The 22,081-nt window shown below is 38.4% G+C and overlaps 4 protein-coding genes across 6 annotated transcripts in view; all 4 read right to left on the bottom strand.

The window, feature by feature from the left end:
* Positions 1 to 21,848, bottom strand: part of LOC144663689 (uncharacterized) — a 116,337-nt gene extending 94,489 nt beyond the window's left edge. The window contains exons 1-8 of the mRNA XM_078524715.1: positions 21,783 to 21,848; positions 20,837 to 20,907; positions 20,630 to 20,759; positions 17,221 to 17,943; positions 15,990 to 16,631; positions 13,827 to 14,015; positions 13,315 to 13,338; positions 11,107 to 11,651 (exon numbers count right to left, since the gene is read on the bottom strand). Of these exons, the coding sequence (XP_078380841.1) occupies positions 11,107 to 11,651; positions 13,315 to 13,338; positions 13,827 to 14,015; positions 15,990 to 16,631; positions 17,221 to 17,929 (2,109 nt within the window). The 5' untranslated portion in view covers positions 17,930 to 17,943; positions 20,630 to 20,759; positions 20,837 to 20,907; positions 21,783 to 21,848. The remainder of the gene's footprint in view (positions 1 to 11,106; positions 11,652 to 13,314; positions 13,339 to 13,826; positions 14,016 to 15,989; positions 16,632 to 17,220; positions 17,944 to 20,629; positions 20,760 to 20,836; positions 20,908 to 21,782) is intronic.
* The window catches only part of LOC144663692 (uncharacterized), a 112,705-nt gene that overhangs the window by 52,798 nt on the left and 37,826 nt on the right, over positions 1 to 22,081 (bottom strand). The window lies entirely within an intron of this gene.
* LOC144663685 (uncharacterized) overlaps positions 1 to 22,081 on the bottom strand; it is a 116,120-nt gene that overhangs the window by 71,774 nt on the left and 22,265 nt on the right. The gene's annotated exons all lie outside the window — the stretch shown is intronic.
* Positions 8,185 to 9,203, bottom strand: LOC144663768 (uncharacterized). Its single transcript, XM_078524837.1, has one exon. It carries the CDS (start codon positions 9,084 to 9,086, stop codon positions 8,415 to 8,417), a length of 672 nt encoding a protein of 223 aa, XP_078380963.1. The 5' UTR covers positions 9,087 to 9,203; the 3' UTR covers positions 8,185 to 8,414.

The raw sequence follows: 22,081 nt of genomic DNA, 5'->3' as shown, positions 1-22,081 counted from the left end.
AGTGAAATAAAACTGGGAACACGTGAACACTCAGGGACAGAGACCACCAAAAAGCAGGGATACCGCCAAGATCGACCAAATACTTGTTGGGAACACGGGAACGTACACAAGGGAAATATTTTTGGAAATAAGGCAACATAGACCTTTCCCAGCCTAGTACCCAGTCGTTCCCTTCCCAGGCCCTCACGTGGACCTCGCACTCGCCCGAGATAGGAGGAGAACGCCTAGGGACTAGGCTGGACCTTTCCCAATAAACCAAAAATCAGAATGTTACAGTTTGCAATGTGAATTACTGAAAGTCATAGCTAACGAACGGCTTTAACCAAAGACCACAACCAGTGTCAACAACACGGTTGCAGGACAGGAGCAAGAGTCGAGACTCTAGCGGTAGGAGAGATGTCCTCTTCATCCCACCCGGGTGAGGCATATCCAAGTGTCTGTCGCTGATCCACCATCCATTTACGAAGTGGCTCGAAATAGTCAGTCAGTGCTCAACATCCAGGTTTGCTCTTACCCATCTTTACCATATCGCCACAAGAAGAAATGGTATTATTGATCATTATTGAGGCATGAAATAGCCGTTCCTGGCAATGACAACGTATTTAATTACAAATGTGCAATTATTCTCTTTAAATATTGGCGTTTCGAGCTTTAGGAGTAGAAATTAACTGGGTTTTGTCTTTCCCTTTCTGCACGTGCTTTTGGCGCTAATGACACGCGATCGGCACGCGATTCAGTGCGCGTGTATGACAAGTAATTCAATACGCCATTTCCTAGTTGCGGTTTACTCTGTTTCGAAGTGAGTTCTAGTGCCCAACACGCCTTTCATAAAGATTGGCTTGCGAGACAGTGAACGTCCATGTAAAACTCATTTCCATATATAAGGTACCAGGACTCATTTTAAAGCAGAATAGAAAGGCAGCTCTGAAATGGCCTGTGGTACATAGGCACGTGACCTAGTTTGGGAATATTCTGGAATAAGAATATATTCCGGCTATTTTGCTCCTGGGAGCAGAATAGCCGGAATAGAAATCCAAGTATTCCGGAATAGGCCGAAGAGCAGCCAAACGAACGTTTACGCGCATTATCCCAATTATTCTTATTCTGGATTGATCCCAAACGAACGCGCCCCTAGTGAATACTGCACGTGTGAGACGTGACCCAGTGCCGAGTCTGACACGTGATTCTAATCAAAGGTATAGGTGACTCGTGAATGAATGAATGACTTTATTTATGTGTCTAAATTCTTTAGCTGAGGGGAAAAGTCCCCTCTTTTAAGGCTCTTTGTAGGTCCACTTAGCTAACAACTATAGTGAATGCCTCAGTAATTCCTAGACTTAAATTTTTCTGCTGACAGTTAGTGAAGAAAAGCTGCTATTTGTAAGACAGCACATTGCTCGCTTGCAATTTCTACTAACTTACCCGATCTTCTTTCCTGCCTCCTTCGACTGATAAATGGAACAAGTGTTCAAAGGACCTTTATAACCAGCTGCGTCACATGCAGCCTTGTGGAACTGGAACTGCAGCACGTAACCAGGGTTTGGAAGAAAATAAAATAAAATATTCAGAAGAAAATAAAAAATATTATACTCCGGCCTGCTAAAAATGTACGCAGCTAACGCCCGTGTGAAAGCATACGTCCCTTCCACGCTCGAATTAATCACTCCTTTAAACATTTTCCTCTTATTTTTAACGAGTCAATTCTTATTTGAGCTCAGGTTATTTGCTAGGGATGCGCAGCGCCCTAAAGGTTAGTACGCTCGACTCTGGTTTGAGCGGCGGGTTCGAAAATTGCGTCGGGATCATTGTACTGTGTTCTCAGGCTTGGACCAGCTGACAGTTCTTTTACCTCTGCCCAGGGTTTTAAATTCATTTATAAACTTGGGCAGGGTTAGCTCATTGAAGGACTAGCACCCGATCCAAATGCTTCCTTAAATCTCAAGAACAGGACTTCGCATAGTATGCACTTTTATACTGGAAGTTTGCTGGCTGGACTCGAAACAATTTTCTCGCCCTAAAACACGGCTTATCGGTACATTTTACAAATGGATCACTTTTTTTCATGGTCTACGCCCGTCTACAGACCATAGAAATGACGTCACAAAATGTTCAAAACTCAAGTGGAACCACGAGCCGTTACGCAGGTGACTGCAAGTTAAATGAGTGTAAACAATGAAATGTAAGAACGGAAAGAGTGTAAATCATATAGAAATAGTAAAGAGTGTAAACCATATAGAAATAGTAAAGAGTGTAAACCATATAGAAATAGTAAAGAGTGTAAACCATATAGAAATAGTAAAGAGTGTAAACCATATAGAAATAGTAAAGAGTGTAAACCATATAGAAATAGTAAAGAGTGTAAGCCATATAGAAATAGTAAAGAGTGTAAACCATATAGAAATAGTAAAGAGTGTAAACCATATAGAAATAGTAAAGAGTGTAAACCATATAGAAATAGTAAAGAGTGTAAACCATATAGAAATAGTAAAGAGTGTAAACCATATAGAAATAGTAAAGAGTGTAAACCATATAGAAATAGTAAAGAGTGTAAGCCATATAGAAATAGTAAAGAGTGTAAACCATATAGAAATAGTAAAGAGTGTAAACCATATAGAAATAGTAAAGAGTGTAAACCATATAGAAATAGTAAAGAGTGTAAACCATATAGAAATAGTAAAGAGTGTAAACCATATAGAAATAGTAAAGAGTGTAAACCATATAGAAATAGTAAAGAGTGTAAACCATATAGAAAAAGTAAAGAGTGTAAACCATATAGAAATAGTAAAGAGTGTAAACCATATAGAAATAGTAAAGAGTGTAAACCATATAGAAATAGTAAAGAGTGTAAACCATATAGAAATAGTAAAGAGTGTAAGCCATATAGAAATAGTAAAGAGTGTAAGCCATATAGAAATAGTAAAGAGTGTAAACCATATAGAAATAGTAAAGAGTGTAAACCATATAGAAATAGTAAAGAGTGTAAACCATATAGAAATAGTAAAGAGTGTAAACCATATAGAAATAGTAAAGAGTGTAAACCATATAGAAATAGTAAAGAGTGTAAACCATATAGAAATAGTAAAGAGTGTAAACCATATAGAAATAGTAAAGAGTGTAAGCCATATAGAAATAGTAAAGAGTGTAAGCCATATAGAAATAGTAAAGAGTGTAAACCATATAGAAATAGTAAAGAGTGTAAACCATATAGAAATAGTAAAGAGTGTAAACCATATAGAAATAGTAAAGAGTGTAAACCATATAGAAATAGTAAAGAGTGTAAACCATATAGAAATAGTAAAGAGTGTAAACCATATAGAAAAAGTAAAGAGTGTAAACCATATAGAAATAGTAAAGAGTGTAAACCATATAGAAATAGTAAAGAGTGTAAACCATATAGAAATAGTAAAGAGTGTAAACCATATAGAAATAGTAAAGAGTGTAAGCCATATAGAAATAGTAAAGAGTGTAAGCCATATAGAAATAGTAAAGAGTGTAAACCATATAGAAATAGTAAAGAGTGTAAACCATATAGAAATAGTAAAGAGTGTAAACCATATAGAAATAGTAAAGAGTGTAAACCATATAGAAATAGTAAAGAGTGTAAACCATATAGAAATAGTAAAGAGTGTAAGCCATATAGAAATAGTAAAGAGTGTAAGCCATATAGAAATAGTAAAGAGTGTAAACCATATAGAAATAGTAAAGAGTGTAAACCATATAGAAATAGTAAAGAGTGTAAACCATATAGAAATAGTAAAGAGTGTAAACCATATAGAAATAGTAAAGAGTGTAAACCATATAGAAATAGTAAAGAGTGTAAACCATATAGAAATAGTAAAGAGTGTAAACCATATAGAAATAGTAAAGAGTGTAAACCATATAGAAATAGTAAAGAGTGTAAACCATACAGAAATAGTAAAGAGTGTAAACCATATAGAAATAGTAAAGAGTGTAAACCATATAGAAATAGTAAAGAGTGTAAACCATATAGAAATAGTAAAGAGTGTAAACCATATAGAAATAGTAAAGAGTGTAAACCATATAGAAATAGTAAAGAGTGTAAACCATATAGAAATAGTAAAGAGTGTAAACCATATAGAAATAGTAAAGAGTGTAAACCATATAGAAATAGTAAAGAGTGTAAACCATATAGAAATAGTAAAGAGTGTAAACCATACAGAAATAGTAAAGAGTGTAAACCATACAGAAATAGTAAAGAGTGTAAACCATATAGAAATAGTAAAGAGTGTAAACCATATAGAAATAGTAAAGAGTGTAAACCATATAGAAATAGTAAAGAGTGTAAACCATATAGAAATAGTAAAGAGTGTAAACCATATAGAAATAGTAAAGAGTGTAAACCATATAGAAATAGTAAAGAGTGTAAACCATATAGAAATAGTAAAGAGTGTAAACCATATAGAAATAGTAAAGAGTGTAAACCATATAGAAATAGTAAAGAGTGTAAACCATATAGAAATAGTAAAGAGTGTAAACCATATAGAAATAGTAAAGAGTGTAAACCATATAGAAATAGTAAAGAGTGTAAACCATATAGAAATAGTAAAGAGTGTAAACCATATAGAAATAGTAAAGAGTGTAAACCATATAGAAATAGTAAAGAGTGTAAACCATATAGAAATAGTAAAGAGTGTAAACCATATAGAAATAGTAAAGAGTGTAAACCATATAGAAATAGTAAAGAGTGTAAACCATATAGAAATAGTAAAGAGTGTAAGCCATGAAGATCCAAACATTCTCAGGAAAACATTGGAAAATATTCTCAAGGATCCACGTTCTGCACCAAAGGACTGAAAGGGCTCCAAGCAATGGTCCTCCAGGCTCCTGGGACTCCAGGGACTCCAGTTTCACCTGCACGTTCATTTTCATGCAAACCCAAGGAGTTGTTCTAAAAGCCGGAAACCCGGAAACCAAGGCCCGGAATCCTAAAGCCCGGAATGACTACATTTGTTTAGGAAATTAAGGCGCTAGATGAAAAACTATATAGTTGATTTTGACAAATTTCGCTATTTTTAGAGAATCGAGTAAAAAACTTTGATTTTTGTAGCCACGTTTCGAGACATAATTCAACAAAGTTACGCGGGCTACGCATTGATGCAAAACAAAGAAATGGCCCGGCCAGGGGGGGGGGACTGGGCCCGGAGATTACGGGTGAGACCCCATGGGATGTGGACAAGACAATGACACTAAGTCCATGGATTATCCACATGGACGAAAAACGAAAAAATAATACTAAAAAGAAAAAAAATACTAAATACAGATCCTGTTTCCATTACCATTGGATAGGACTTTTGTCTGTTATTTTGTCGCTTGTACCGTAAATGATCGATTAAGCGCGGCGGCGCTTATTTAATTTTCCCTGTTAAAGGTGCGGCGCTTATTCGATAGCAGCGCTTTTTTTCAACTACCGGTAAAACACTGAGGGGAATATTGGGAGAATTAAGTTAGGCGTGTTCTAGGTATGCACAATTTAATACCAAATTAATTTTGAATTAAATACTAGTTATGCAACGCTTTCGAGTGGTATACTTAACAATTATCCTGCGAAATCGCGCGGAATATCGCCTGATACTTAGCCGACGAGGCCGTAGGCCGAGTTGGCTAAAATCAGACGATATTCCGCAAGATTGAGCAGGATAATTGTTTTATTATTCAACAAATTGTCAACGAAAGACTTTTCGTAGTTTGAAAAACTGTAATTATGCAGCGCTTTACAAGATTTCGGACGAATTTTCGCAACCTACATATATCGCAGGATATCTGTTATGTACGGATGACAGATAACGTTAACATTTTGACCATATATGGGCAGCGCGCGCATCTGTTGAATAATAATATGGAATATCCCACGAGTCACTTGTATTTTCTCGGTATACACACGAGCCTTTAGGCGAGTGTGTATTCTAAGAAAATACAAGTGACGAGTGGGATATTCCATAGTATACCACGAGAAAGTGTTGTGTAACTATTTTATACCATGCCATAGAAAATACGCTTACTAAATTTCGTCGAGAATACAGTCGCAGCGCACTATGGGAAGGCTGGGTTGAATACCGTCGAATATACAACGGCTTTCCTGTATTCTGATTGGCTGTATTTTCTATGGCATGGTATAACACAGTTTCTCAGTGTCTTTGTAAAAGTATTGCCCTTCAAAATACAAGAGGTGACATGAACAAAGCTTCACAGTCTTTTTGTAAATACCGTAGCGGCGCTTAATCGATTATTCACAAAATATATGATCTTAACAGCCGTGTATTTCGCGGTTTAAATAGTCTTAACAGTGGTCGCCTTGATTTTTCCGTGAACGTTAAAAACATTTTGGTCGTTATTCGTGACGCGTAAAAAAGGAAAAATATATTTTTATATGATTCAATTTTACAATGGGGTATACGAGAACCACTTTGCTCAGATAATTCGAACCAATGACAGTCCTGTTGTATTCATCCTTTGATTTCTGGGTTAACTTGAGTTGGATAAGTTTCTTAGGACTTCACCGAAGAAATAGAAGGCAACGCTCCTCGAGCGGAGAGGGGGGAGGGTACTCCCTTTGTAGACTGCACTGGGAGGCTCCGCCCAAAAGGGGTGCTTTTTTAAAGCTGGAGAGTTTTGAAAGGAGAGGAATTTCCCGACACATGAGGATAACGAAAACTTTACTTTAGGTAATTTCAAAAAAATTTACAAAATATCTTGAAGAGCCACCGAACGATTCATTATGACTTAGGGACGGACCATTATTTCTCTTGAGTGGGGGGTGGGGGGGGGGGGGTGGGGGTATGAAAAATTTTCCTCTGCAAACTTTTTTTTTTTCATTCATGCACCTCAGCAAACATTTTTTTTTTGAAATGCAAACTATAATTTTTATACATATCGTGTTTGAAAGCAATTTATTTTGTCTTTTCAGGCCCTGCATACATTTTTTCAATATTTTTAATGCCCTCCCCCCCCCCCCCTCCAGGAAAATAATGGCCCGTCCCTTAGTTCCAATTCTAATACGCTGAGAATCTTTTCTTTAGTCACGAAATCGAAATAATAGAATCGCATCTCCGGTTTGGACAGTTTGAAAGAGTTCATGACGCGATGTTTTACTCGAATAAGCGCCGCCCTCTAAAACCAGCACAACAAAGCAACTCTAAAACAAACTTGGACATTTCTCTCCATCAGAAAGCGATGTTTTGCAGTTCAATGTGATTGTTTTACCGCTCGTCCATTTGTTTTTTACCCAACATTCTTACAATACCTAGTTCTGTAAATGTTGTGAAGGCCGCAGGCCCGTGGCTGGTTTTTGCCCGGGTAGGTTCGTTTTCTCTTAAGACGAACCAAAGAGCTGTAGATCAAACAATTGCTTATTAATTTTGTCTTTATTCATGTTACCAGTAGCACACAAAATGCTATCAGTGGGTTAAAAATCAGCTTTTTGAAGAGTTGTAGTCCTGGTCAACTGGCCCGTAAGGACCACTTTTCGGGAATTCAGGAACATGCCTTGGGGAAGTTTTGCTAAAAACCTTAAAAAACACCTTTTCCTTTATTTTTTGACAATTTAACGTCACATACCATTGTGCGTTTGCCAGTTACTTGGCTAGACCAGAAGAAGCCTGTGAACAGGCTTTCTGGTCCAGAATGGGGCAAAGGGAACTCGGTTCGCTTTCTTTTCGCCCTATGCCCCACGGGGGCGGGGGGGGGGGGGGCGGTGGGAGCTGAAAGCAGGCAAGACCAGAAGGCTCCCGAGTTTTCACTTTCCAAGTTTTCATCTTACCGGGAAAGGGTAGTTGCGCTATACATGATACGTTTCCATTTCATCTTGAGATTACTCCAGCCTGACTTGTTTTATTCCACCTTTAAAACGACGAACACTAACAATCAAAAGACGCTATTTTCAATTACTCTAAAAGATAAGATTCTTTCTGGCGTCCAAATTTTAAATAAGCGCCACACTTGAGGCGCGAAAAAGTTAAGCGCTACGGCGATTATTCCAGTAAATACGGTTATTTAGACAGGAAACAGTCGGAAATGACGCAAAAAGTAGTGCTCGCAAAAATAAGCTCCGTCTTACAGCCTCGCACATTAGTCATTCAGAACTAACTTTTTTCTTACAAGCCTTCTCTAATCATCTCTTTTACCCACCCCTCCCCCCTTACAATTGTAAAACAAACAATACCAGTCTTCATCCATTCCAAAACTTTTATTTACAAAACGTAACAATACACGGTGCTGCCTTTTGCTTCATTGCTAAATTACAACGAGCAGGGCATTAAGTTCCTTAATAACAAACTTCATTATCTAACGCTAATTAATATATTTACAGTTCCTTGTCAACCTTATAACTAGCTTATATAATGTTCATTAGGTACATGTGAATTCTGTTGATATTTCTTATGCTTTCTTATAACTATTTAGATATTGAGTTCAAAACCTGGCCTGTGCTGTTGAACAAGAGTTCTTAGAGATTCCTTACTTTCCTCACCGATATGATTGATCGACAGGTCTAGTGAGGTCAGTTTACAATTTGAATGCGTAAGTGCTTCACATAGACTGGTTGCACCGGTATCGGTGATCTGATTACCACTCAGATATAATGTGGTTACTTTACAGCTTGGATGCTGTAATGCTTCACACACCCTGGGAACAACGGTATCAGTGATCTGATTACCACTCAGATATAGTGTGGTTACTTTACAGCTTGGATGCTGTAATGCTTCACACAACCTGGGAACACCGGTATCAGTGATCTGATTACCAATCAGATCTAGTGTGGTCACTTTACAGCTTGGATGCTGCAATGCTTCACACAGTCTGATAATAACGGTATCACTGAAATGATTAAAAGCCATCCATAGTAACAGTTTGGTAATGTCACAGTGTTCTTTCTCCAGTGATTTACAAATACGTTTTATTCCAGACAGTGTTAGAGCTGACACAATGATTGCCAAACTATTTACGTTAAAGGACTGTTTAGACCGTTCATGTTGTGCTGTAGCAGCTTCCTCTTCATTCAGTTCACTAATTACGTCTAACAAAAATGAAATTGCAATACAGTCCACATCATTTAAATTCGTAAAATTCATATCGGAGTAGTGTTGGGGATGATTTATGATGACATTTTTAGCAAAGTCCTTGTCTTGATATTCGCTGAGTAACTTTGCTCTTACGCGGACGGGCTTCGTTGTGATTGAAATACTTTCTAGTAAACTGGGAACACGTGAACACTCAGGGAAAAGAGACCACCAAAAAGCAGGGATACCGCCAAGATCGACCAAATACTTGTTGGGAACACGGGAACGTACACAAGGGAAATATTTTTGGAAATAAGGCAACATAGACCTTTCCCAGCCTAGTACCCAGTCGTTCCCTTCCCAGGCCCTTACGTGGACCTCGCGCTCGCTCGAGATAGGAGGAGAACGCCTAGGGACTAGGCTGGACCTTTTCCAATAAACCAAAAATCAGAATGTTACAGTTTGCAATGTGAATTACTGAAATAAATTCATAGCTAACGAACGGCTTTAACCAAAGAACACAACCAGTGTCAACAACACGCTTGCAATCGTGTTTAACAAGACAGGAGCAAAAGTCGAGACTCTAGCGGTAGGAGAGATGTCCTCCTCATCCCACCCGGGTGAGGCATATCCTAGTGTCTGTCGCTGATCCACTATCCATTTACGAAGTGGCTCGAAGTAGTCAGTCAGTGCCACAAGAAGAAATGGTATTTTGGACCATTATTGAGGCATGAAATAGCCGTTTAGGCAATGACAACGTATTTAATTACAAATGTGCAATTTTTCTCTTTAAATATTCGCGTTTCGAGCTTTAGGAGTAGAAATTAACAGGGTTTTGCCTTTCCCTTTCTGCATGTATGACAAGTAATCCAATACGCCATTTCCTAGTTGCGGTTTACTCTGTTTCGAAGTGAGTTCTAGTGCACAACACGCCTTTCATAAAGATTGGCTTGCGAGACAGTGAACGTCCAAGTAAAAGTCATTTCCATATATTCGGTACCAGGATTCATTTTGAAGCAGAGTAGAAAGGCACCTCTGAAATGGCCTGTGGTGCATATGCAAGTGACTTAGTGGAAACTGCACGTGCGAAACGTGACCCAGAGCCGAGTCTGACACGTGATTCTAATCAAAAGTGTAGGTGACTCTGATCCTAAGGCTCTTCTAAGTTCCACTTAGTTAAACAACTATACTGAACGCCTCAGTAATTCCTAGACTTAAATTACTCTGCTGACAGTTAGTGAAGAAAAGCTGCTATATGTAAGACAGGACATTGCTCACTTTCAGTTTTTACTTAAGGCGGCGAAATACGAGATACAAAAACCCTCAACTTTGAATGAATGAATGAAATACTTTATTAAAGTGTCTGAAGTATTTAGCTTAAAAAAACTAATTGTGGACACTATTTACATTATTATATATCTAAGCTATTTAAAGTTAAAATATTTACACTTAAATTCTAAGAAGAAGAAAAACTGAAGAATCGTACTACATACATTAATAAATAAATAAATCAATAAATTACAATAGAATATAAAATTTTATCATAAAAGTAGGTGAAAGATAAAAATTGCAGTTAAGAGTTAAAAATTAAAAATTTAAAAATGTATATCGGCTAGCTGCATATGTCACATTGACACTCAGTTTGTATAAGACGGGTGAGGTCTTTTTTTAAAATACTGTTTTTAAAACTCGTGACATTATGTTTTTCTCTATCACTGTGGTCTAGTTTGCTCCATAGATAAGGCCCGAAATATCGTAAAGAATGTTTTCCATAATGTACTCAATCACAGTGTTCTTCGTGGTTTCGTTTTCTGTGAAATACTTTTCAATGTACTCTTTCACCTGCTGTGGAGAAAACCCCGTAATTTCAACGTATCGGTCGAAGCGAATTCCTCCCATTTTATCAGATTCATCAGGGCCTTGATGTAATCATAACAACAGAGTCTGTTAACAACTTGCCTTTGATGAGTTTGGCACACAGTGCGGCTACCGGCACCTTTTCTCTTGCATTATTTGGATACTGTTCTTCCGAGTTACTAGCGATGTAATCTTGTTGTGAATACTCGTCATACCCATCCAAGATAATCAAAACCTCCTCAGGGTGATTAACAAGGTCTTCAAACAATGAGCTATCAAGGTTGGAGATTTCATTCAATAATGAAGAACAATTTAAAAGCTCTCGCAAAGAAAACCGGTCATTTGCAAGCAAGTTCAGTTGACGGAATGTCAACAAGTACGCAAACTTGATATCTGCTGTCTTCAAATTTGCTTGTGATTGAAAAAGTTTATCATCAGCCCAATCCCGAACAAGCTTTTGACTAAACAGAGTCTTTCCAATCCCTGCTTTTCCAGTGACAAGAATAGATTTGGGATTAGGCTGACCCTCAGTACTGCAAATGAATACCTCTTCGCTTCTGACCCGGGTTTTACTGACTTTGCCATAATAATCCAACAATTTCCGTCTTGTTGATGTCATATCCTTCTTATAGAGCGCCTTTCTACCGTGCTGTATCAGAAGATTAGTGAATATATCATCTGTTCTCAGGTTAGAAATGGTTGAGGAGGCCATCAGCTTGGGCTGGAACTCTGTTTGGCTTTTAATAGATGCTTTCAAAGCACTTGTGTAGGCACTCACAGCTGGAAAAAGAAAGAAAAAAGAGATAACAATATTAACCCTTAAATTGTTTTTTTAGTCGGCTGTCTAAGGTGTATGGTTGTCACTGGTATTGAAGGCGTAACACAGAATTGGAAGCATGGTAAACTGTATATGGGTTTTAAGGTGGCTGATAACGATTTTAGGCATTTTCCAGTCCTCATGCTTTAATAGGTCATTACTACAATTCTTTATAAGTTCCTATTACACTTATGGTATGAAACAAAAGCTCAATCATTGATTGACAAGTTGTCATCATTTTCTTGACATTATTGGTTACTATAGTAACAGTATAACCTAGTAAAAATATCCTTTGTTTTAGCTTTCAGTGCAAATAACTTGAAAATGAGGTCGGTGACCCCCCATTTTTTTATTTTTTGAATTATGATCAGCATGTCATGAAACAACTTTTGGCAAAATTTAAAAAAAAAAAAATTGTCAGAGACACCTTAAAATTTTCAAAAATTATATTAAGGTGGCTCTGAACCGTTCTCCCAGAATTTCTTCAATTATTCATTTACATGAGATTGGCTCTGCCAAATTATGTTGTTTGGATCGCGCTGTAGGCTATTTGACGTAAACTGACCTCAAAATTTAGTTGTAAGAAATCTACTTTCTCTTAGCTTTGAAACAACGTAAGACGGTTAGAAGTCTCCTATAAAGAAGGAGACAAAAAAAATTCAAGCCGTTGTAAAACGTAATTTCGCACATGTGCTTACAGTGACACTGTCTCTTTAAAATGAGAAATCGGCAGTACAGAACCTTAACACATCCTTTCTGCGCTTAATTTCAGGCGTACTTAGTGTGCGCATTAAAAATGGCAGCTTTTTTTTTTTAGTCACCGGAGAAGTAAATCGTCAATTTCTCATAAACGAATATAATGATCGATCCCTTTTTTCCTGTTTTGAAATGGTAATGACTTTCTTTCTGTAAAATAAACATGGCTCAATTACTAGCGTAGAGCAAATCACAATCGTCAGAAAAGTGAATTTAGCAAGCACTCGTGAATGTAATCATGATAATTTCAAAAGGAATTTTTGCGTATAAACAAGGTGCTGTTGTTCCTGAATTTTCTAACACAATTTGATTTTCTATAAGATAAACAGCCAATTAGCAAAGTTTAACGCAACATACACACGGCCGTGCGTATATCAGATGAGGTGTGCAGTTGCATTTAGCTCCGTCAAGTTTAATAGCTGTGAGCTTCCATCGCTTACTTTCTGATAGTCTTAACTGCAATTTGGCATTTTCGCTTTTGCAAAGCACCCAGGAAAACTAAACAGAACAGGCGCTTCCTGATAACATAGACATAAGCATCCAAGAAAGCCCAAAAACCTGTTTTCATGCACAACTTTGAACTGCTATGTTTTAAAAGAATTGGTTCATGCTTTAGCTGTGTGTATATCGATTTATGGATGCACTTGGAAAGTTTGCACAGCACTCAAGAAGCTAGAGTTACCTCGAGCAACTTTTACACATACTTTGTGCTCTCCAAACTTTCCATGTGCATCCATAACTCAATATACGCACCCTTAGAGCGTGAACCAATTCTGCATAAAATAAGTGGCCACATGAAAATAGCTTTATCCTTTCATATTACAGCATGTCTCAATTCTGCTACATTTTTCCATTTTATTTTGTTCTTACCTGGCATAAGTGATCCATTTGCATCTGCAACAAATAATCAAAACAAATGAAAATTGATTATAACCAAATAATATCCTATTTCACTAATAAGTTACTACGAACTACTGTACATTACTAAACACTTAAAGATCAGTGAAATATGCGCTTCAATGACGGCGAAGAGGAGTCTGTATTGAAGAGGTAGAGACTCTATCAATTCTTGTTTCTTAAGGACTGAATTAACTATCCTCCTTTCAATATGTATAATAGTGTCCATGCAGATAAGTTTGAGTGTACTGAAAGTTAAAGCTTGCAAAGGTAAAGTACCTCTTCGAACATTTTACAGGCAAAGTACAACTAAAGAGTTGGAATCGGTTTCCATAACTACATGTATTTTTGGCCATGTTGGGGAGATTCCAGAGTTCATACTTAGCCTATACTTTACTGAGTGGTTTGATACCAAACAGCGAACAGCAACAGCAGCCTTACAAGAAATAATGGGGAAGGAATATGTATAGGGTGAAAGGCATTACCTGGATTATAATGGGGCCATTCTTCGAATACGACAGGATCACTCAAAATGTGGGCCACAACAGAAGCTGCCATTACACATGCAAAAGCTCCTGTCTGATCATTTGAAGATTGACTGCCATCTGCATAGTCTTTGATGCCTTTCACCACAACCCATTCTGTCTTGAGATCATGAGATGCTGCAAAAAGACCTGGAAAATGAGAACATTTGATTAGCACAGACCTTGTAGAAAGGGTTACTCTCGCTGGTGACAATATTGACAAAAGGCCCCTGTCCCACGCCTTTTCCACATATTTTATGAAGACTTCAATCCGATACCGAAATACTAGCTTGATGCCGTCAAATTTTGCATTGGACTATTAAGTGATTCTTAAGGCCGAGACAAACCAGACAACAAATCGCTGCAACATTACGCCTCTTGTGACATGGTACATTTTTGTGAAAATCTTTGTCGCTGCGATCAGTTGCACAAATTCAAACTGCAGGTTTGAATTTGAGCAACCAATCGCAGCAACAAAATGGGGGAAAACAGCGTTGTTGCAGCATGTGTACACTTCTGCGACAGGTCGCTGTGACAAGATTTAATATTAACAAAGAGAGAGCATCATATCATTTCCCGTAATACCAAAGTAACCCATTCAAGGTGGTGACTGAACATGTGGCAGATAAACAATCTGAGCAATCCGAGGATTTTTCATCTTCAGCATGGAATGTAACCACAACTAAAATGCAAATCCAGTTCTACAAAGAAAATGAATACTAGTACTGTGGGATAAAAACCACAAAGACTATTGGAAACAGCTACTCTGCTTGTGTACCAAACTAGCGCCTTGTTTTGGAAGCAGTACATGGGCGACGTGTCAGCGAGGCCTGTCGCTGCATCTTGTTGCCTATTGTGTCCCGGCCTTTATAACCTCCTTATCTTTAACCTGCGATCAGGCGTTATTTTTCTCGCGGCGGTGTAGTCAACGGAAAAATGAACGCCTGATACAATTACTTGTCAAGTCGTCTGTAAAAAGTCCAGAATCTGGACTTTTTTCTGATTGGTCAGGAAACAAAAGGGAACATTAAACTCTATCCTGATTGGCTAATTAAGTTCGAGTGTAACTTCCGGTCCAAAACTATCGCGCATAGAGGATTTTATTTGTGTTGAGCAGAATGAAGTAGAGAGCGAGTTTTCTAGCTTTAAGAAAATCCCTCAAAAGTTGTATTAACAAAACACTTAAAGATGAACAAAGGGAGTGTATTCGACGAATAGTTTGTGAAAGAAAAGATGTTTTGGCGGTGCTTTCGACGGGACAAGGGCGTAATCTATCGCCAATGGTGTCGAAGATTATCACAACATTCCCGGGCAACATCGCACCACACGCCAGACGATCGTGCCAGTGACGAAAACTACGACCTTGAAATGTCTGATCTGACAATTTTGTCCAGAGCGTTGGAGCCTTGCACAAAATCAGCCTTTGCTGAAAACAAATTTTTAAAACCCGCCAATCAGTAAAAATATAATTTGAAGGCGTTTGAATAATGCGACACGACCACAAAAGGTTCACGGGGATTTCGTGCAGGCCTGTCTTCAACTTTATTTTCACAAAGCGGATCAGTACCTTCACCAACCGAGACACTACTCTCACAGAGGTAGTAATTTTTCTTCAACGTTTTCGCATAACTGCCACTACGTCTACCAAAATAAAACAACCTTTGCTGCAAGCTCACGCTTATCTCTTATCTGATGGCATCGCCGACATTCCGACGTTGACAGACACTTTAATTAGGGGGCGGCAGACGACTTGACAAGTAATTGTATCAGGCGTTCATTTTTTCGTTGACTGCACCGCCGCGAGAAAAATAAACGCCTGATCGCAGATTACCTTATCTTTACCAAGCAAATCAGAATTCACTTTTTACTAATACCTGTTACAAAGACAGTAAAAACAGATTATACATGTATATTATATTATCACCACAGACAAATAAGCCTCGCGCGGAATATTTCTTATTATCCCTGATGATGCCGTAGATCGGCGAAAGCTTGGATCTTAAAACTTTTTAAAACTTTTTAGCGCAGTAGTGTAAGGCCTCAGTTGAACTTTTAACACTTTTATTGAACATGCTACTGAAGGACAACATCCAAAGATTAATGAAGACAATGAAAACATCTTACCCCTGCCTTCCATCTCAACTGCTGTTGCTTCAGGATATCGTTGAATAATCTCTTCATACTGCCATCCACCACTGTCATCCTTCTGGATACTCAGAACCACCCCATCGCAGTGTACTCTCACTTCCTGCTCATCTGGGTTTTCCAAAGGTGCTGTCCATCCATCAGCTATATGCTTGATGAGGTTGCCAATATCTCTGCCCGGGGGAGTTTTGTAGGAAGGTGTTATTAGCTTTGAAGACACAACCACATCTCCTAGTTTGGTTTTTCCAGGACTCAAACCACTGCAGGCGCCAACAGAAAATACAGCTCTGGGTCTCAGTACCCTGACTGCATCTTTCACAACAGATAAAGAACTTCCAGGATCAGCGGAACCTTTAGAACACTTCATTAATGCAATTTTCCTTTTCTTTCTATGATCACTACCCACGGACCCAAAGTATACATAGCCAATGCCTTTGTGGTAACTCTTGAAGGGTTTATCCAAATAGAAAAAACAGCTTAAGAACTCACAATCTTCCACCGTCATAATCAGAATGTCGATTGGGAGGTCAACAATGTTCCAAGAGCAACTAGTGTTAGGAAGATCACTCATCGTTGGAATCTTAATATTGAGTCGTGGTGGGAATTCCAAACTTTTTCTTTCTGTGTTAAGAAGGAGAATAAATATAGTGTGTAAGCAAATAAAAGTTTACTTAGTACATATGTATTCAGAGCAAATGTGCTGAATTAAAAACGTTATTAAAAAGTATACGTCAGTTTTCCTTGACACCATAATTTTTTGTTTGACTGCATGGTCACCATGCGACTAGGCACCTTCACAATCATGGGAGGGCAACGAGGGAAAAAATGTGTTCACTCAAATACCGTAGATTTAATAGTTCTGTACATCTTTTAATTTTTTTGTTGTATATGTAATTTAGTGCTCAGGGCTCCTGATGAAAGCAGGTTGCTTTTAAGCCCCTGAATGGACAGAACACTGAGCCTAAAAGGTGTCTGTTTTTTCAGTTCTGTTGTGGAGGCAAAATCGCCTTACTTGAACAACAGACATTCTAAGATGGCTCATGTCTGTTTTAGAATTGTCGAGGTGCAAGTGGGGAAGTGGGGGAGAGAGAGAAAGGATTGAAGCAGGTACTGGAGACAGGAATTGCAGCCCATGTAAAATTGGGCCAATAATAAAGTGGATAAAAACAATTATTTAAATACAAAATCCTTCTTTAAAAAATGCACCAACGTTTTGTCCCTGTTTTCCTTTCAGAATTGACATTCGATTCCTCAAAGTCATCTAGCATGCTGAGCTTATTTCTCCTCTCATCTTCATCTAATTTGTCCTTAATGCTGTCCTCGCCCTCCACCCACTGTTTCAGTAGTTCCTGGTAGTGTTCATCAAAATCAGGGTCCATGTTTTCACTTTCAAAAACATCAATAGCATCATGGTAGCATGCTCCTCCCAGCCGCACCAAAGTGTCTTTGATTTCCTTCCAGTAGACACCAAATGTTGCATCATCAACTGAAGCATCGCTGCCATGACTGTGGTAAATTGTGTCTCGGTAGAACTTGATGCGGGCAATGTTAGCCTCAAGAGTTGTGTCTGTTACCAGAGGGAGGTTATCCCACCCAGTGGCAGGAGGAACCAGGCTGCAAGTATTCCTCAGAAGAATAACCAGAAGGGTGGGGTCAAAGTCCCTTGATGAAACTGAAGATTTGATGACAGGATATAGTTTCCTCCATTGTGGGGTACTTAGAACTCTTTTCTTTCGGAGTAATTGTAATTTAGCATGAACTGCAGAATCAGTCAAAACTGTGTGAAGACTTCCAGGTGGACGTACCCTGTCAAAGGTCTCTCTTAAAACCTGTGATCCAACATCAACCAAAAGACGACACAACTGTTCATAATTTGCTGCTTCTTTAGTGGAAGGAAAGGATGGTGCTGCAGAGGCCATGACGACAATGTTCTCTAAATTAAAGAAAAAAATTGAAGAAACATTAATAACTTGAAGGGCTAGTTCGCAAGCGATGCAAACGCAAAGGCAAATGCAAGCACACATGCAAAGAAAAACGTAGCAAACAATTACAATGCAAACAGAAATGCAATTACAAATGCAAGCACAAGGGACGGAGAATTGTCGATATTTTCTCGCACTTCTTTGTGCTTCTGAACATTGCTAAACGCAAAAGAAAACGCAAACACAAGCAAGCAAAGTATGAAGTCTTTGTCTGCCACCTTGAAAAATGCTCAAACTTTGTCTGCGTATCTTACGTTCCTTGCCTCTGCATTGAACATGTCAACATCACTTTCATTTATACTTGCATTTGCGTCGCACTTCTGACTTGTAAACCAAGCAGAAGTCCAGGGTTCCCATTAACCCACAGGTGTGCGTAAGTTACACACAAAATTCTGAAAGGACGCAAGCTTTTTCGTACCAATGCGTGCGATCGACGCACGACAGTCAGGGCTTCTGATAATTATTACCTGATATTACACACGACAGTGCATAAGCAATCTCAAATTACAGAATTTATAATAAGACCCAGCACAATTCGAAGAAATTACACATTAAATTAATAATTGCTTTATTTAAAAGTTTACCTCGGCCATAACATTATTGGAAGGTGCTTTATCATGAAAACAATTAAGAAAAGAACGGCACGCAATGCATGCAGAAGTGATGACGTTTAACTAGCGCCTCTCTAATATGTTTTTAAAGTAGCTGACAACTTGTGAAGCGTGCCGGTGCCACGGATTTGACTTACTCGCTAGAATTTTAGGAATTTTAATTTGATCTTACAGGAATCTTATATTTTTTTTAGATATCCTATTGTTGTTGCTGTTGATTTCCTATTGTTGTTTGCGTAACAGGGATTTCACAGATTTTTGGTCTAAACTATTCTAAAATATATTAATGGTAGGCAACTTAACCCATGAAAAACATTTTCTCTGAACATCTAAAGGATCTAAAGGATAGAGTTCAAACTTCAGCTATAAATAGTGATTTTTGAGGATACGTGGAAACAACTTGAAAAGTTTAGCCTCGATCATTTCCACCCTAGCCATTTGCAGCCAAAGACACTTGTTTACAGTTTCAGTGCTCTAATATAGCAATTGTTAATAAAAAAATTTTAAGTTTTAGTAAGTTTTATGGTTCACCTAATAAATATTACAGTCAACCAGGGCTGCAAGTAATTTTTTCCCTTGAAAGGACATGCGTCCGACTAAAGGCCTGATTACATGGGCTGGCTCGGTTTGCCGAGATGACTTTCAGCTCGGTATTACATGAGCCCGGTTAGCCGGGCTGGCCCGGTTTGCCGAGATGATTTTCAGCCCGGTTTAAGCATGAATGATCAGAGCACGAATGATCTTGATCGCCTTTTTCCCGCAATTTGGTGGTTAATTTTTTGCACTTATGCAGCTGAATGGGTTACCTTACCTCTACATCCTATTTAGAAGCAGTAACATTGATTTTTTCGTCGGATATTGTGCTCGGAAGAGAAATTTAATGCTGGCCCGATTAGCCGGGCTGGCCCGGTGAACGCGATTACATGGCAAATTTTCAGCCCGGCTAGCCGAGATCCCGGCATCGCAAAACGGGGATCTCGGCTAGCCGGGCTGGCCTGGTTGTCATGTAATCGGACAACCGAAAGTAAGGTCGGACATCATATTACAGTACTGCAGTCGGCACTGCTCCATATGTGAAACTGATAATCTAATGCGTTGTCAACGCAGAACATATTAAGTGTTTGCACTGGAAAGCAAAAAAAAAGTTGTCCGGACATTCTCTCCGATCACAGTTGGAATTTCATTGAACATTGACAAATTGTGGTCCACCAGATGTCCAACTGTTATTTGCAGCCCTGGTCAACTCCCACCTTGCAGACACCTCACTTTTACGGACACCTGCTATTACGGACAAGAGTTGAAGTCCCGGGGAATAACAATTACTGAAAATAAAAGAGTTGACTGTATATATGTCTGAATTTATCAAAACCAGGTCAAGGAAATTTTCACCGTCTTAAACGCAAATCGCTGTAAACGCGTTTTTTTTCTCGCCAGAAACTATCTCCAAACTCGATGATATAAAAACTAAAGGGAATGTCAGTCTTTTTTCTCTTCTCCTCTCTCTTCTCTACCTTTCAGCGCTGTATTTCTTTTTCTTCCCCCTTTCTTGTGGCGTTTTAAGCCAATTCGCGCTGTAACGTACTTGTTCAAGAATACTGACGTCACTTTTCTTTGACCCGGTTTTGATAAATTCAGACATGTCCACATGGCAGACAAGAATGAATTTAGAGCATTGCAAATGACACTTTCATACAAATTGTGATAAACTTGAAAAACGTCGGGCCGACGTTTTTAAAGTTTTCCCAAACGAAATCCGTTTTATTCTTCTCGAATTTTCCCCATCCATGCCCTTTTTGGGCCTTTCTTTTAATTATTCCAGTTTATTCTATGAACAGTTAATCAGTGCCGAAATTGCTTTAAATTGCGTGACATAGCCGGCGCCCATTTAAATCATAAGCAGGAAAAACAATAAATTTTGCTTACCGTAACCTGCGTTGCAGACGAGCTAAACCCGGGTATCGAATTTTGTGACACGTCTGGCTGCAACGCAGGCTAGCTTACCCAAAATTACGTAAAATGTTCTCACCTTAAGTGAACAGCACTCGGAAAGTCCCCATTCCAAAAAGTTCTTGTCTTTGAAACTGTAATCTACCAGTCAGCGTGCTCTGCGTCTCAGCATGAATATCGCTTGTCAATATTCAATATTTTTTGTTCTCCTGTAGTAAACAAAATCGAAGAACAGATAAATATCAATACTCATTACGGATCTTAAAAATCTTCAAGGATGAATTACCTCAGAGGAGAAACATTCTTCTCAGCGTTATGCATGCCACATTTCCCATGTGGTTGAAGACAAAAAGTGAACTGAAAAAAAGAAAGTTTTGATGAAATAACTGCAGAAGAAAAAACAAAATAACTTTTAAACATTTCCACATCCAAGCTTTAATTGGATGACCTTGGATCAATCACGGGTCAATACATTTGCTGAATGCTGGCCAGCACTCAAGAATCTTTGGAACGTTAATATTTTTAATTACATTTTAGTACCACTTGTTGCTTATCTATTTTAGCACATGCCTATTTATTGTGTCCAATAAATGTTTTATTTCATAAGAAAAATCAATCTCTGACTCGACACATCAGGGAACTTCCCCTCAGACAAAACTTGAATATCCGGTTGAACCAGTTAGAGGCTGTGGCGTGATCACCGCGCGCTGAATGCTCGATAGATTATCACGATTTTTTCAGCGTTTCGACATTTTCATTTTATCATATTATCGAACTATTTCACAAGTGCATTACAGCTTTTTGCCTTAGCCTGTCAGTAAACTGATGAATGGAAACCTAATTATACAATCGCTAGCTTTCGAGCAATAAAAATAACTAATAGCGACTACATGTAGAAACTTACGGCAACTAACTACCGTTAAACTAGTAATTAAGTTGCTCTGTGAATCCTTAATATATAATCCAGGCTTCAGTAAGAAATGTATGGTTTGAAAGTGTACCGGTGCTATATTCAGTAAAAACCTTTGGCTTGAATTCCATGCTCTACCATTCCTCGAAAAACCTTGTTTTAAGCGACCTTATCCGGTTGCCATTGTAATAAATATCAATGGCTTATGGAGTTCATTATCCCAGCGCAGCTTGTAAGGTAATTTAAAGATATCCTCGGACCTCCACTCCTTTTGGTTCAGGCCCTCAAGAATATTCCAAAGCGGAGAAATCAAATCGCTTACCTAAAATGAAGTACACTGTTCTTATCTTGAATAAACAGAACTCAGAAGGCCCCGTTTGTAAACCTCATAAGTGACTTCGACACTGTGGCTTAGCAGTCAGCGTCTTAGCGAGAATGCAGCTAGGAAATGCTCGATCTTTTCGCGAATTAGCACAGCGATTTTGTTTTCCATCTATAGTATTCAGTAGCTATCCAAAGGGAAGTCCGAGGGACAGATTTAGAGAGAGGTTTGGTGAAACCGAGACACTTTATCAAAACAACCTGATGCGTTTTGAGTGTGACCTTATAAACCTTCAGGGA

Source organism: Oculina patagonica, chromosome 8 (genome assembly GCF_052425735.1).
Source record: "Oculina patagonica isolate OP01 chromosome 8, crgOcupat, whole genome shotgun sequence".
Classification (NCBI taxonomy): Eukaryota; Metazoa; Cnidaria; class Anthozoa; order Scleractinia; family Oculinidae; genus Oculina; species Oculina patagonica.
This window is presented reverse-complemented; position numbering and strand designations above follow the sequence as displayed.

Coding starts and splice junctions, on each gene's coding strand:
- LOC144663768 (XM_078524837.1), bottom strand. CDS start 9,086: ATGAATTTTACGAATTTAAATGATGTGGACTGTATTGCAATTTCATTT.